The sequence below is a fragment of the Enhydra lutris genome, unplaced genomic scaffold (genome assembly GCF_002288905.1).
Source record: "Enhydra lutris kenyoni isolate GAN:26980312 unplaced genomic scaffold, ASM228890v2 scaffoldscaffold16, whole genome shotgun sequence".
Classification (NCBI taxonomy): domain Eukaryota; kingdom Metazoa; phylum Chordata; class Mammalia; order Carnivora; family Mustelidae; genus Enhydra; species Enhydra lutris.
In genome coordinates this window covers 7,886,965-7,904,015 of record NW_019154100.1, presented here as the reverse complement: position 1 = coordinate 7,904,015, position 17,051 = coordinate 7,886,965, and the positions used below count along the sequence as shown (strand labels likewise).

Below are 17,051 nucleotides of genomic sequence, written 5' to 3'. Positions count from 1 at the left end.
CCTGAATAGTATAATTTGGGAATGTTGCACAAGTAAGGTCTCTCCCCTTATTTTAAAATTATCTTTATGCATATTTCAGAAAAAAGTTTTCAGTTCACCCTGAAAGAAGGTGCTTGCCGCATGCATCCTTATTATAAGGTGAATGAGCATCTTCCTCGCTCTTTTTTTTTTTTTCCTTTTCTTCCGATAACAAGAATACAGATCTCTCCAGGGGTGCTGTGTTTGTATGGAGAAATAATTCCTCGTGCAACAGCTAGAATGAAGATCTTTCTAAAGAATTCTTGATACCTCCACCACAGGTGGTTTTTTTTTTCTCTTTGCTTTCTCTGGGAGCTGCCAGCCTCTGCATGCAGTCTGGAGGTTATCCAGCCCTAAATGGGGAGTGCATTTCGAACACCGCCCCGGGGTCCAAAGGGGATTGATAACAGTGTCAGCAACTGTCCTCAGTGGATGTGGTGGGGCGTCCTGGACCTCCAGCAAGCCAGGAGGCGTTGTAGTATTGGGGATTTCTTAGGTCTTACTCTCCATGTCTCTGTGCAGTGCACCGTTCCCTTGTCTCCGAGAGTCTCTTATTGGGATCGGGATTAGTGATTGTCCCTTGGAAATCCTATGAGACTGACTCCGCAGACCTTCTCTGTTGTATACACTATTTTGTTGTTGTTGTTGTTGTTGTTGTTATGAGAAAATGATTGATTTTCCAAGATTTTTCTGTAATTGTTGAAAATCAGACCCTCAGGCTAAGTTGTCTGTATGAGGGGAAATAACACCCAGGATAATCCAGATCTGCCTGCAGTCAGCTGTAGAAGGCTTCCTTTATTTCCTCCTCCCTCTCCAGATCGATTTCATGCATTCAGGTGTTTAAAATTCCTAATGAAGTACCTGACAGCTCATTTGGTTTGAATGAACCGGGGGACAAAATGAGTCACTTATTGGCCTGCTATTGACTTGGCATATTAAAGAGAAACAATTGATTGGGTTGGGTAATCATCCCCAATTAAATGCTCTTACCAGTCCAGGAATAACTGATTTCTGCCTTTAAACTTTGCTCTACTCTCCTCCCTCAGATGCTTCAGGTAATGAGAGGAGCAGCCTTAGAATTAGGAAAGTTTGGGGGAGGATCTTTGGGGAGGGAGATTGAAGAGAAATCAGAATCCATGAGAAGTACTTCTTAAGGAAAGGTTTTTGTTTTTGTTTCTGTTGATGGGAGAAGTCATGGAAAATCTATCAGAAGGAAAAATTAGATCATTTTATGAATTCAACTTATTTTGGAGCACTACTTAATGTTTTAGTTAATTGGCAGAAAAAAATTTTTTTTGTTTTGTTTTAATTAAACCCATCAATCAAGGCTTACAGAGTCTCAGATGGGTCTATTTCACGTTGTCTGTGTGGTGCGAAAGCAGTCGTCTTCCATCCTGGAATGTTCTCAAGGTGACATCTAGAGGATATTGTGGTGATATCTCGGGATGTTATTGATATGTTTGCATTCTGGAAGGAAGTTTTGTCAGACATCTAGTTTAAGCGAGGCCTCTTGTTGTGGTTAATGTCTCTATAGAGGGTAGTACCCAAATTACATGGGTCCACAGTGAAGTTCCTTCTTGAGTAATTCTTGTGGATAAAAATAAACTTAAAAAAATTCTGGCACCAAAATAAAATGATTGGAGTTTCTACAACTGTTTTGCATAACTTAAGAATGCATGTGTCTTGGAACCAACTGCATTGAATCCTTGAACTACACCAAATCATGGGGGTCTGTCCTTGTCCAGCAAAGCTTCTAATGAGCACAAAATAGATTGGTTTGAATCTAACTATTTTTTTCTTTTTTAGCCAGTTTTTTTTGCATATTTTAATTTAGGGTATTAAGGCTGTGAAAAGATCAGAAGGCAGACATTTGCGCCTAGGAAGCTGTGAGCTGGGTAATCACATCTGTGGAGATGTACAGCCAGCCAGCCCTACTGAGCACAGGGTATTAACACAGGAGGCAGAGGTAGCACAAGGTCAGACCAAGGGGGGTGAGTGCGATATCAGAGGCCAGAGAGTGCCAGATGACAAGAGTGGTGAGCTTAGAAACTTGGGAAGGATGACGAAAAGATTGAAGTAGTAGCCCAGGGAAGAAAAGATTGAGTGAGGTAGCGCTGGGCCTCCAGGATGGTAATTTGCAACCAGTTGCCGTTGCTGAGGCCACAGCAAGCAGAACAGGTTAAACCTCATCAGCAAGGAATTAGTTGAGGCAGAAGAAAAGACGAATAGGAGTTGTCATGTACCAGAGTGACAAATGGAAGGAGGGGATATGACCTTTCTTCCCAGTGATCTTCACTTCGAGAAAGCCAGCCCCGATACAGAGGAGTCAAAGGAACTAAATCCTTCCTAGACAATAATCAGTATCATTCATTTACATTTTGACACTCAGTCTTCTGAAGGCATCCTGAACCATGGTTGGTTCTTGACATTTGGAGTAAAACATTTAATCCAGATGAGCAGTCGTTTAAATCTGACCATCTGCACTGTGGTCCCCCCTCCCAGCCATTTCCGCATCTCTGCTGCACAGTCCCGGTGGGGTGCTCCCCAAGAGCCAGTGCAGAGACCTGGAGTGATCTGAAAGGGGATAGCTCAGTAGGGAGGGTGGAAATGCCTCATGCCTCAGGGCAATATGAGTCAAAGGCGGACAGACGGGCGGTTGGAGGAGGAGGGAGGAAAGAAGGTTTGAACAAGTGAAGAGAGAAGGCCATGGAACTAGGAGCAGGAATAAAAGCTGTGAGACAGGGCGCATAGAGTGCTGATAGCTCCAGAATGAAGTGTAATCTGATGTTGAAAGCAAGGTGGGCTCTCTGGGAAGATGAGGGCAAGTGTAGTGGCCTCTGGGGGAGGTCAGGAGGGTAAGAATTTAACATTGCAGGGGTTTCCTCTGGGTTGAAACTAGATAACACAAAAAAGTGCTTCATGTGCCTTTGGCTAGAGGACTGGGGATCGTTTATGTGCTCATTTCCCCTCCCAAACTCCACTGCTCTCTCTGCCCTGGACGCCCCCTTCCCCATTACGAGCTCAGCAGTCGCTTTCTCAGCACTGTGCTTGCCACTCCCCAGTGTGTTTTTGTCTGCCGGGAGACAGATGCTGCTTTAGTTACAGAGTTTCTTCGTTGCTGGGGGCCCTCAGCATCTGTGCTCCTGCCTGCCTCAGGGAGTGGGGCATTGCGGGAGAGCTGCACAAGGTGCTTACACCATCTACGGGCCTGCCGCTCTCCCCAAGCCCGCTTCCCTGTGCACGCCCGGATTCGGCCCTGTTCTCCAGGTTGTCACCAGCAGGTTGGCCCTGCTGTTCAGTCCTTCAGTGCCCGGTACTCAACGCCTGTAAAGACAGAGAAGTAGACACGTGATGTGGATGCCCATCACAACTCCACTGAGCTCCTTTTGCCCTGTGGAAGGGCCCATCTATGTAGGGTGCTGGCCCAGTATTGACCGGGGCCCAGAGAAAAGTTTCGAACAGTCTGGGCCAGAAGAAAAGCCTTTACAGAGCAAAGAAAGGTGGAACAGTAAGTCTCCTAGAGGGACCAGGGAGACGCCAAGCGGGGGCAGAGAATCCTGGCTGGAGGAGAGCAGTGGAGCTGAATGAACTCAACTCCAAGCGCCACTGCCCACAAGGACACAGCTAGTAGCTACCAGAGACAGCCTGCAGACCTAGCATCCTGGGTCAAGACTCCACAGTCCTCTGCCACTCGCTAGAAGTCACTCCACAGTCCTCTGCCACTCGCTAGAAGTCACATTGTAAAAAGTCACTTATCATGAGAGGTTGAGTAGTGTATCACTTCTTAACAGAGACATTTTAGTTTAACTTGAAAACCTAAAGATGTATTGTTATGTCTGTGCTACTTCCTTATCTCTGCACAGAGGAAGCAGGTCCACGAGACAATCTCGGACCAGACGTGCCCTTACATCTAGGGGACAGCTCTTCTAAGGCATAATGCTCTGGAGACAGCACTCTACTCCAGACTTAACTCTGGGCTGCGAGCATTCTTTGGTAGAATTGCCTCTTGTATGCAGGAGCAGAATCAAGGACATGCCTCGAACAGATAGGTAGAAACAGCTCATTTTTGAATATGTAATAAGGGTTGTGAACCGTGTCTAGCTCTACATTTACTTGTATAATCGTTGTGATAAACCAATGAGTCATCATTAGCACCTGTGATTTACCAGTGAAGAACCTCAAGTTCAAGGAAGAGCACCCGCAAGATCACTCAGCAGGAGAGAGGTGCAGGCCTCGGATTCTAGCCCCCGGGTCTGTCAACCTCCAAAGCCCAGGCTCCAGGCCATTCATTTTGCTGCCAAGCCATTGGAAATAAATCGCATCAGTTAGGCCAGCAGTATTAATGAGTTTCTCTCAGAGTCCCTTCCAACCCTGAGATTCTAGAATTCTATTTCTAAAGGTTTTTAAGTAAAGAATAGCATAGTAGCCCTCTGATCCAGCACAGTGCTCCGGAACTTCTTCGGGGTGCTATAGGACACTCAGGTTGGAGGGTCCTGATGGGGGCTTAGTTTCCCACACCTCCAGCTCAGTTCTCGCTGGGTTTGCAAGAGGGTCTAGGATCAGAGGGGGTAGTGTGATTTATATCTCAGCCCTATGAAATTTGAAGACAAAATACTATATTAATATTGTACCCTGTAAATCTTTTCTCGCATTAGCAGCCTTCTGGTAAAGTTTGCCAGGGAAGCATTGCCATATGTGCTGATGGAGCTGAACTAAAATGAGAAGATTAGAAAACTAACCACACTAATAAATTTCATTTGAGGTAGTTGGAAAATAGACTGCTGTTTTGACAAGTTCGAAACAACACACACATCCATTCTCTGTTAAAATGAGTTTCCACAATCCAACAGAAACATCTTCCATTAGAAGCCTAATTTTTCTGCTGAGTTACCCAGATGTCAAACATACATGTGCTTTAAACTTCACTGGGATGGTTTTGGAGTGCCATAACCAGACTGACTGTTTTAGGCATTACTGAGCCACGCCCCTCCCCAACCCCCCTTCCCCGCCCCCTGGGGCAGGGGGTCAGGGATCCGGAAGGGTTCCTGAAATCCCCACCTCTGGGACTTTTCATTGTCCCACACATCATGACCCTTTCCAGAGGGCATTTATGCAGGGCTGCTGGTGTCCAGGCCCGCATCCGTAGTGGCACTCGGGTCAGGTCACGGTCCACAGCTGCCTTTGTTTCCCTGATTAGCCAGAGCAGTAATCACAAGAGTGGACCTTATCCAGTGTGTCCCCAGGGGCCAACATCTGGCCTAAGTCTTAGGAATGGGTCTGTACTTTGATTTTATTCTTACTGAGCTGAAGTTGTTCATTTAGTGAAACTCAGGGCCTCCGATTATATTACTTTAACCTCTTGATTACTCTTCCTGCCTTAGGTCTCTGGCCCTAGCATCTGTCCTTCACCAGCCTCTAGAACTTTTTATTCTTTGAATTTCGCTCTCTACTTTAAAAGCCACCCATGTATCTACAGACTTTGGCCTGAGCTCCTTAGTGTGCCCTGAGAGAGAAGCAGTATGCTGTAGCAGTACAATGCACCAGATAGGAGCACCCCTCCAGCCAGACCACCTGGGTTGAACCCATTCTCCCATCTAACAGCTGAGTGACCTTGGGCAGGCTCCTTGAAGTCTGTTTCAGTTTCTCTTGATGGGATAAGAATAACTTGCACTGAGTTACTGTTTTGACTTACGTGGATTAAGTGTGTTGAGTCACCTAAAGCCTGCAGAATAGTGCCTGACATGTGGGAGGTGCCCCCGAATTCTGGCTGTCACCACTGTCACTACTACGGTTACTTGGCACCCGATCTGTGATCCAGCCACAGCCTTCAGTGGTCTTGCCCCAACCCTGACTGTGCTGTGCTCTTCAGACTTTGCTGCCTGTCACTCACTGGCCCCAGCTCTCTTCTCCAGTGAACCTCTGCATTGCCTTCAAGACCCAGATCTAGTACCTCCTCCTCTTTGATGCTCTCCTCTCTCCTGCAGGAAACAGCTGGTTCTCTCCACTGTATTCATGTAGTTCTTTGATGCCTCTGGGCTCTGGGACTTACCAGAGATCCAGAGATGGTTTATTTTATTCTATTTTTTTTTTTTTTTAGGTGGTTTATCTCCCTTCAGGGGCACACAGAGACACCTAGGGTTCCCTTTTCTTCTACACTGAGAATTTCTCCTGGGGGCGGCACAGACTTTGCTGTGTCCATCGCAGTTCCTTCCAGTCCCAGGCATGGCAGAAGGCTCTTGATAAATGTTTGTTGGACAAATAAATATCTGCTGCCCTACATTTAGTCTGAAACACAGGGTTTTCTCTTTTGTTTGGTTTTGGTTTTTGTTGTTCACGGTACATTACTAAATTTATAGTGAGAAAGACAAATCTCGATAGCTTAAAAGGCTGGCTGAAGTGATTGTGTCTAACGCTGTAGTCATTTGGCTCTGTGGGCTGTTTTTTATTAGTCATTTTAAAAGACTGTCACAGGGTGGTTATAGAGACAAGAGATCATCATTTAAATCACAGTGCTTTCAGCCCATCCATGGTTTTGGTCTACAATTTAATGGTGAGAAAAATACATCTAGTGAGTAAATATTTTAACTAAACATTTTGATACTTGACCTGAATACAGAGGAAAATGGAAATTGTAAATGTTAAGGTGTAGTTAAAACAGTGCATCCCTCTATTTTACCTGTAGAAATTAGCATTGTACCTGTATAAAGTCATAACAAAGCCTCTTTTCTCCTATCAAAGACATCGTATTCTATCATTCAGTATAAGTAAAAGATTCCTAAGTGAATCTAGTTCAGGAGGAGAGAGTGCTCACTTTGAGTAAGAGCACTTGCTTGGGCCAGGTGGTTTCGTATTCATGTTTTCTGTGCTGCTTTGGTTCATTTAGATTATAAAGAGCATAGCCCACTTCCCAGCTAGTGAGAGCAGAGTTTTGGTAAGAGTTTACTCAAGAGAGAAAGAAGGCAGAGATCCCCCAGCGATGCCAGGGTAGGAATGTCCGTGGAACCTGGCCTCAGAGGGACCAGAAGATGGTCAAGGCCACCCCCAACCCCGACCTGGGTACCCTTCATGGGCTGTGTTCTCTCTCTTTGGTGTCTCTGTTGCATCGGCTTCCCATTCTCTTCTGTCTGCCCGTCCACTTCCTTATTATGTTCCTCGTGCTTCATCTCAGTGTTCAGCCATCCAGGGTTCAGCCGCCCCCGCTCCCCGTCTGCAGGGCGTCTGCTCCATCTGCGCCTCTGTGCTCACTGGCCCTTCACTCTTAGGAGTCTGTTGCACAGTGGGTGAAGATCGCCCACCGGCCAGCTCCACTTAGGCTGCCAGCTCGTAGGGCTCAGGTTGCTGGACTTGTGGCCTACACGTGTTCTAAGTGTCTGATCCTTGATCAGCTGTGGGTGTGGGGTGAAGCAGGCTGCAGATAGGGTGCCCTAGAGAAGACATTGCAAACTCAAAGGTTTCTAGGGTCCGGGCGGGTTATGTACGTGAAGAAAGGCAGGGTGTGAGAGGCAGATTCACGTTTGCTATGGGGTATAGGACAGGTGAGTATTGTCTAAAAACATGGACTCTCGAGGAGGAGGGCTCAGGTTGGAATCCTAGCCTCACCATTTGTCAGCTGGGTGATTCAGAGTGATGAATCTCTGTCTACCTCAGTTTCTTCTCTGCAGGGTGGTTATAAGAAGTAAATGAGTCAGTGAAATGGTGAAGGTGGTGCCTGATACATCATAAATAATACGTTAGCTGTTTTTAGGTCAGCCGTTTTTAAAGAACAGTTTCGTTAGCATCTGCATTCTTATCATTGCGTGGCCACAGTGAAATGAGCTTGCTCCCATTTTTCCTCAAACACGAAGCTGTTTGTGCTTTTTGTAGAACCAGAGGCATAGAAAAACATTTCTCTCTTGTGAAGATAGCAACAGAGCAAGAAAAATAATGAATGGCAGTTGTCCTCAATCCCACGTCATCAGGAGGGAGTTGGGGGGACCGATGCTCAGTCCTAAAGGGCAGAGCCTCGCCCAGCTGGAGCAGGTTGCAGTACTGTCAGAAAGCGGCCAAGGGCTGTCAGATCGACGCAGTCGTCGGTCCATCGATCGATCTGTCTTTACATCTTTACAGTAAGCTCAAATTACACTGGAAACCTTGCGCTACTCTATAAAACACACCTGCAGACTGGATACAGACAGCCCTCAGGCTGGCAACTTTCAGCCACAGGCTGAGGAAGATGGTGTTTGCCAGGCTGGTCTGGCACAGGGGAGACTGCCAGTTGATCAACCTTCTTATGTTGACGAATTAGAAAATTGTCCCTACCGACAGAGGCTAACGCTGTGAAGTCCCTCTCAAGGATGGCAGTATGACAAGGGGACAGTACGCTAAGGGGACAGTACGCTATGATTCTCAGAGTTAGCTCACGATGTGTTTCCAAGAAAAAAGGCTTTTGCCTTTGATTTTATTTCCTTAGCATGAATGAAAATGATGACATTTTTTAGTTTACCTGTATCAATCCACTCCTGTTGTGACTGCCTTTCCCAGAAGCTGCCTTTCCTGTGAAAGGCATCCTCTTCCTGTGCCCTTGATACGTATTTCCCACTCTAACATGTTTAAAACAGAATTTCTCACTTCCCACCTCAAACCCGTTACTCTCCCCAGGCTTCATCTCTCCCCAGGTATTCATGTCAAACCCAGTTTTTCTTTTTCTGTCTTATATATATATATATATATATATATATATATATATATATATATATACACACACACACACACACACACACACACACACACACACACTCACACCCACCCACCCACCCACCCCCCCCATTAGTATGCCCTTTTTCCCCACACAGCAGCGAGAGTGGTCTTTTTAAAATATGAAGTAGTGTATCATTCTCTTGATGGGGGCCTGTAATGACTTCCCAGCTAACGCAGGATCTTGGCCCACAGCACTGCTCTAGCATCTGGCCCCGACCGGTGTGTCTCTCTCCTCGTGCCAGCTCTGTACCTGGCGGCTCACCGACATTCACCCTCATTTTTGAGCACACTGGGCTTGTTCCTACTCTGCTTTCTTTGCCTTATCTGTTCCCCCTCCAGAATGCGTTTTTCCCCAATTGTCACGTCTTCAGGAAAGCCTCTCCCTTCCTTCCGTCTGAGGCTGGTCAGAGCAAGAACCTTGTTTGTCTTGTGCTTGTCACCAAGTTATAGTTGCTAAATGAAGGAATGGCTAAACTGTGGGCCTTCGGGGGCGGGGAGATGGAAAGAGTGTTAGAAAAAAAAATAATAGGCTCACTAAAGTACCCTTATTTCACGTATTGAAGAGGCAGGAGGGAAAAGAACAAACTTAGGGAATAATGAGATTTCCTCTCTCACTAATGCTGTTGATTCACGCAACGTGCAAACGACCCAGAATATAAGAAAGAATTTACTTGGTCCTGATGTGGCTCTTAGACACATTTGTACTTACACATTCCATTTTGTGTATTCTCATTAAAAGTAATTGCAGAAAATCGCAGCCAAGGTTGCCCCGGTGTTTAGATGGTGATCCCTTCCTTAGAGCTGTTGATTTGTTTAGTTAACGGTATTTTATTTAATATACTTGTGCTTTTTGTTGCTTCTTAGGTCTGTTGCCACAGTTACTGGGAGTTGCCCCAGAGAAGGCCATAAAACTTACAGTAAGTCTTTTCAGTTGATGCTTCATATGCAGGGAGTTTGCACAGTCAGGAGTCTAGCAGATTCTCGGGTTTGTGTTTCCTCGGAGGTGCTGGCTCCTTCGAACCTAGGGCACTCATCACACACAGCTTATCACTGTCCTCCACCGAGCACTGAACATCCAAAAATGGGATGCTGTATTTGAATAGGACCTGTGGTGGCTGCTACCCACCACCACCACCACCACTGTCAGCCACCACCGTCACCCTCTGCCACCAGTGCGGCAGCAGCTGCCGCTAAATTTGCCTCCACCCGTGCTGTCTGTACGGTACATGCGTGTACCTGTGTGACCTGCTCTTGTTTCACCTCCAGCAAAGTGGGACCCGGCGTTTACACATGAGGAAAGTGAGGCCCACAAGGTTTCAGTATTTACCCATGTCCACAGTTCCTGTGGACAGTTCCTGAGTGGAAAGATTAGAATCCAAAACCAGGTTTTTCCGACTCCAAAGTGGCATGTGCCGTTGATAGAACTCATGGTTCGGGCATATTCCATAAGTGTCTGCCAGGCCAGGCCGTCTGACAGGGGTCTGAGTTCCAGCTGAAGTTGATCCATTTTCCAGTTCCAGCTCTCTTGTGACACACGGAAGATACTCAGTAAATTAGTGGAATGGACAGATACTGCTGTTACATAACGAAGGTCATAAAGCCCCAGAAGGTTAAACTCTTTTTTGAGATTGGGCTCTGTAGCCTTGGGGCCTGAAATTCTTTTACTCTGTTACTGTGTGGCCTCAGGACAACACATCTTCTCTGGCTTGTATCCTCCAAAAACGTGGTTGATTTTTAAGATGGCCCGTCGTACATACGATTTTTGAGTACATTATACTTAGTTAATTAAGGTCACTGATGTTGAGAATTCTTAGATACTGAATTTCTGCTAAGCTAAAAAATCTGCTTAGCCAACTTTTTCTCGGTGATGCGTTTTGTTTTAGATTAAATTTTGTTAGCAGATGTGAAAGTGATTTTTTTTTTTTAAGATTTTATTTATTTGACAGAGAGAAATCACAAGTAGGCAGAGAGGCAGGCAGAGAGAGAGGTGGAAGCAGGCTCCCCGCGGAGCAGAGAGCCCGATGCGGGGCTAGATCCCAGGACCCTGAGATCATGACCTGAGCCGAAGGCAGAGGCTTTAACCCACTGAGCCACCCCTAAGCCATTTGTCTTTCGATTTCTTTCTCCCGAAACATCAGGAATACTTATGTATGTTTTACCTTTAAAAAAAGTACATATGTGCTCTTAAAGGCACTTCTTAAACTCTTTTAAGATCTTTAATTTATTCAGTTTATGATTACTTGAGTAATACTGACAGAGAACATATTTACAGTTGTTATTTATAAGTGTTTAATGACTTTCTTTATATTTTTCATCAGCTTCTGTAAATATTTTTCTTCAAGGTGAATGATTTTGTGAGGGATAAATTTATGCGCAAAGATGGTTCGGTCCCACTCGCAGCAGAGATTCTTGCTGGCGGCTGTGTAAGTACCTTTTGCAGAACCCTGTGTTGCAAAGACTTGTTGCACGTGCATACCCCCACCATGGTAACCTAATGTGGACTAAGGCTTCTGTTCAACCACAGATCCTGTGCAGGGGCAGAGTCCTCTAGGGCCCAAGAACCATTCCTGAGATGGAAGGGTAAATGTTTCTGATCTTATTGCCTGTTAAGTCATGCCTGTTCAATCCGTCATTGCTTTCGGTTGGTTCTGCAGTAGAAGTCGTTTGTGGCAGAAAGTGTTTGGCCTTTGAAAGAATCTTTGCTGACCTTTTCCTAAAGTTCATTTGTAGTACGTTCTTCCGTCATGGCACCCTCTGCTGGGCCAGGCACTAAAACCTGTAGTTTGTGGAGTCAGCAGCCGTGGCTCTGCTTTGCTTGACCTTCCATATACCAGCACCTGCTCAAGCTTCCGTGCGCTTCTGGAAGAAGGATGCTGCGAAGCAACTGGCTGAGTGTGCTCCGCATTGTCGAAAGGGCTTGGAATGAGTATTTCTTTCTATGGATGAACGTCCTGCATCTTGTTCTTAAGCTCAGCAAAACGTGATGTCTAGTTTTACCTCATGTACAAGTTTGTTCATGGGAATGCAAATACTTTAAGTAAATTAAACTCTTCTACAAAGACTGGTGCTATTTGAAGATATGGTTGGTTAAACGGGCTTTGATCACTAGGGCAATACAATATTGGTATATTTTCCATCTAAACCTGTTTCTTAAAGATGAAGTCACTTATATTTTCAATTAGTTCTGTGCAGGTAATGGCCTTCATAGAATAATCTTTTCTTAAAAATCGTTGCATTTCAATGCTGGGCAAACACCTGAGAATATTAAACCTTTGTTTGGAAAGGGCTTATTGTCCTGTCTGACTTTGAATGGGGGTTCCTTAAAGGGAGGAGGAGCTAAGAAATCATCCTGGTCATTCTTCAGAGGTAGACGGAATTTGGCTCTTGCCTGACTCTCTTTCTGTTTGATCACTGACCTGTCGTAGATGGCCAGGTAGGGTCCCCTTGTCCTGTAACTTTAGGAGCATTCAGGCTGGAAAAAGGGAGGCTTTCTTATTCTAAGTAAAAAGGGCACACAGTGATAATCAAAAAGAATATTATTAGGAGGTGCAGAAGCTGCTCTTCCTGGTAAGTACTTTTCATTTGAAACAACAGGAGTGCCCATTTGCGTCTCTGGGTTTTCTCCTGTTAAAGGGGTGCGTGTCCCTCTGCTGCCTCTGGCCTGGCCTCCGGGCTGTTGCAGGGGTGTTTCTGTACGGGGGGGGGGGGGGGGCGTAGGAGGGGTTGTTTCTCTTAAGTCAGGTTTTAAACCTTGAAAAGACATGATTATATATCGCTGTAAGAATTTAAAATGTGAAATTAATTATGTGACACTGCTCAAGATTTTGGCAATAACCTGGAGGTTTATTATCTTTTTAACGAAAACACCTTGTCGGCACGTGGGTCTGGGAGATGGGTTGTGGCACGTATTGTCTGCTGTAGGTGGTCTTGTTTTCTTGTCTGTGGTCGCTCATTTCAAACACAAAGCGCAGATTGGCATCAGAAGTGGTGCCTAGTTGTTGTAAAGGGGTGCAGCCCTTCTTGAAGCCTGATCTAAACACGGGCTTAAAATTGGAGCCACTCGGGCTTTACAGCTACTTAAAATATCTGTGAAATGAGGTTTACCATCCTTCATCTCAAAGGCGGGTAGACCGTGTCCTCGGTGTTTCAAGGCTCCTGTTTTGCTCCCTCCGCCCCACCAACGCTGCTTTAAGAAGTCAGAGTTTATTGTTCAAGTGAGCAATCCTGTAGGTAGCAAAACAATCCAGACCCTTCAGCTCTCTGAGCAGCGTGTTTTTAAAGCAGCAGCGTCTTCCTTTGCTGCGACATAGTTTTCCCACCCTTGGAACTAGACACACACCTGAGAAGGTCCTCGTGGCTTCCACAGCCTCGTCTCTCCAATTGGGAATACAAAGGGCTTTGAAGGGCTGTGTCACGTGGTCAGCTCCCCTTCTTAGTTCACCCAAGCATGCCAGGCATTGACTTTTAAGTCCCCGAGGAGCTCCCCTTGCTTCATTATTACTGAGAATTAGTACACATGGCTGACTTTTCACTTGTAACTGAAGCTGCTCATGTCTTTGAAGAAGGCTTTTTCTGTTTTATAGCTGTTTTCTGCAAAAACAGGAAGAATATGCGGGGAGATCTTTGTCTTATAACCTTCACAGCACTTGGCAAAACTAATAGTCTGTTTTATTATATTGTTTTGGAAAAACAACCACAATGATAGTAAATTTGGAGGAAAATTTTAGAAGAAAAATACAACAAAACTCCATTCATTAATTTATTTTTGATTATAGCAACATCTGTAACTGAAGAAATAAAAAAAAAAACTTCTGTTTCATTGATGTGTATAAAAAGATTAAATTTGACTTTATTTTAAAGTCATTGTTTGCACTGAGAGTAATTTTGGTTTAGAGCACTATTAAAAATTTGACTTGAGCTTTCTGAGCATTTTTATAGATTCACACATAACAGTAGTGATATATTCAGCACCGTTCCAGACCAAACTAAAATGCCGAGCCTGGGGTTTACAAACTCTGAGTCTGAAAAGTTCTTTGCGGTGCGTGTTCTCCATACGTTGCTTTGCTATGTGCTGTATTAGGCAAATAGTTGCCGGAGTTTTGACAGAGACACAGATCCTCAGGCATCCCTGCACAAAGTATATATACCTTCTGTTTCTTTCCATCTTTCTCCTTCTTCGGTTAGAAGCTTGGTGCCTGGAGGGGGACATGATGAGAGGCCGCTGGTCAGTGACGGTGGAGCTCACAGGAAACGTGGCAGAGGAGAAGGGGCCTGTCACCACCCCCTTCCTAGTAGGTTCCCAGTGAATTTAAAAACTGACGTCACCTCTCACCACGTTGTTGTTAACTGCTGTGTCGCTACTGCTTATACCTGACACACGTGGTACCTCGTCTGTAAGTGGCAGTCCTTAATTCGGCAAAACAGGTGTCTGTTGACGGAGTTCTCTGCATCTGCTGAAGTAGAGGGTTGAAATCCCGGGGAGTCTGGGATCTTCAGTTTTTGATCCTTTGATCTTAACAAGTCATCAGATAAGGAAAGACAAGTGGTGCCATGACTGGTTTCAAGGAGAAGGTAAATATGAGTAACTTATTTGGCATGAGAATAAGTCTACATTGAAATGAAAAGAAATACTATTCACTGGGGGAAAAAAGTGACCAACTCTAAACCTCTCTCTTTTAAAGCTCATATTTAGTAAAAAATTATTTGTGTTCCAATGGAAAATGATAGTTTTCTGTGATAATTTTTAGAAAGACAAGTAAACGTGCTTTTTGAGCAGTAGTCCTTTGAAAGTAGGCCCACGGTATTTTTTTCCTTTGTGGTCCCCCCCCCCACACACACATGCACACTGGTGTGCGTGTGTGTGAGTGTGTGTGTGTGTGTGTGTGAGATATATCTAATGCTTGTGGCAGTTTATACTCCTATCAAGTGGTAAAAGCAATTGATGTGCCCCATCACTGGTTTGGAAAAGGACTAGTGAGGCTGTGGCATGAAGGGCCATCCTCACTGCAGTCCCCTCCATGTATGGCCCTGTCATTGTCACCTTTATTCCCGTTACTATGGCGAGCCCCACAGGCATGATCTCTCTATTCCTGTGGATATAGCTGTGAATCAGATACCATTTTTGAGGCACGTTTTTATCACTCACCTCTTTTACATCACATTCAGTTGTGGTTAATCTTCATTATGTAAAAAACAAAAAGGTACAGACACTCATGTGCTTATGGCTTAGCTTCAGAGGTCAGACTCGACAAATGAGGCTTGGATGGAGGTCGTCCTCTTTCTGATGCGATAGCTTGTCCCTCCTTAATCTCCCAGGAGATAACCTTATCCCGAAAGTGGTGATTTTCATTTCCACGCATGTCTTTATACTTTCTATAAGTGCAGCCCTGAGCAATATAAAGGTTTGCCTTTGGAGGCTTCATTCTGTAGGACAACTCATGATTCTTACATTGACGCCTTCACAGTTTTTCCCTATGGTGCAACTCATGTGCTTTGTTTGCAAGAAAAGAACAGTAAATGGGAATATAACATTGAAACGTTGTAATGTGGCATACTGTGAGTATGTCTGTTAGAGATGTGTGGATTTATAGGATTTTGTGTAGATACAATTGGGACAGTGTATTTATTTAACCAATTTTTTTTGTAACTTGGAGTTTCTTCCCTAGACCTTCCCCTCGTTCCTTCCTCAATCTCACCATTTAAACTCATGCCCAACACTAAGTAGATTTAAAATTACAACCCTCCTCACTGCCAGCATACATGCTCCCTCTTTGCGTTACTTTCCCCACTCCTTCCCTCCCTCCTAATGGGAATGATTTCAGTGTGTTTCTCCATCATTGAGAAGGAGCTGTGTTCTGGTTATCTACTGTTGCATAACAAGTCACCTTAAAACTCAGTGGCCTCAAAAGCAGTTTATTATCTCTTAGGTTTCTGTGGGTTGACTGGGCTCAGCTGGGTGCTTCTCATTTCTGATCTCCATGTGTTTACCAGCAGAGAGCAGCCGGGGCTGGAGTCATCTGAAGGCTTGACCGGGATGGATGTCCAAGAGGACTCCCTTGTGGCTGCAGTGATGCCAGTGAGGCTGTTGTCCAACAGTCCTGCTGTGGCTTCTCTCGAAGCTTGGGCAGCTTGATTCTGAAGGGGGCTTCCCCAGAGTAGGTGTTCCGAGAGCCCTAGGCAGAAGGTGCAAGTCTTCTTAGGACCACTCAAGACTTTGAGTGTCACTCCTCCTGGATTCTGTTGGTCAAACAGACCTCATATGCCAGAGTTCATGAGGAGAGAAACTAGATTTTTACCTTTCAATGAGAATAACAGTAAAGAATCTCCAGACTGCCTCTGGAGGGCTCATAAGCCAGTATTGCAGGACAGGAACATCCTCACTGGCCTCTACTTATGACGATTTCATTGTTTATCCAACGTCTTCTCTGAGGGTCTGTTGCTGATTCTAGAACCCATTCCTGCTTCAGATCCCTTTTGACTGCAGGCGGCAGAATCTCTAAAGTAACAGTAGCAAAATGAGGGTTTACTAAGAGTGTCTGCGAAACTAAAGGCACTCGAGAATCAAGGCAGTTCTGGGAACTGGCTGCTTTCTGCATTTTCTCTTCTTGGCCTTCTTGGTCTCTCTCACAGTGACTTTACGTGTCTCTGCACATTTTTTTAAGATTTTTTTTTTTTTTCAAGACAGTTTTTGGTTCACAGAACTGGGAGAAAAATACAGAGATTCCCCTGAATACCTTTTACCCCTACACATGCATAAACTCCACCAGCATCAACATCCCCCAACAGAGTGGTATAATTATTACAATTGATGCACCTATATTGACACATCTTTATCATTCAAAATCCGTAATTCGCCTTATGGTTCACTCATGGTGTTACTCATTCTCTGGGTTTGGACAAATGTATAGTAACATACATCTATGATGTTAATAATCAGACAGAGTATTTTCACTGTCCTAGAAATCTTTTGTGCTCTGCCTATTCATCTCTCCCCTTCTCTTCCACCCGAAGCTCACTTCCATCAATTTTTTACTGTCTTTACAGTTTTTCCTTTTCCAGAATATCTTAGAGTTGAAATCACATAGTGTGTAGCCTTCCCAGATTGTCTTCTTTCACTTAGTAATATGCACTTAAGGTTCCTCTGTGTCTTTCATGGCTCAGTAGCTCATTTCTCTTTAGACTGAATAATATTCCTTTGTCTGGATGTACCAGCAGTTTATTTATTCATTCTCTTACTGAAGAACATCTTAATTTCTTCCAGGTTTGGGCAATTATAAATAAGACTGCTATAAACATCC

The 17,051-nt window shown here is 44.7% G+C and overlaps 1 protein-coding gene across 4 annotated transcripts in view; it reads left to right on the top strand.

The window, feature by feature from the left end:
* LOC111147285 (solute carrier family 25 member 13) overlaps positions 1-17,051 on the top strand; it is a 178,547-nt gene that overhangs the window by 113,035 nt on the left and 48,461 nt on the right. For all 4 annotated transcript variants that reach the window (XM_022503244.1, XM_022503243.1, XM_022503246.1 and 1 more), the window contains 2 exons: positions 9,619-9,671; positions 11,097-11,177. In XM_022503244.1, the coding sequence (XP_022358952.1) occupies positions 9,619-9,671; positions 11,097-11,177 (134 nt within the window). The remainder of the gene's footprint in view (positions 1-9,618; positions 9,672-11,096; positions 11,178-17,051) is intronic.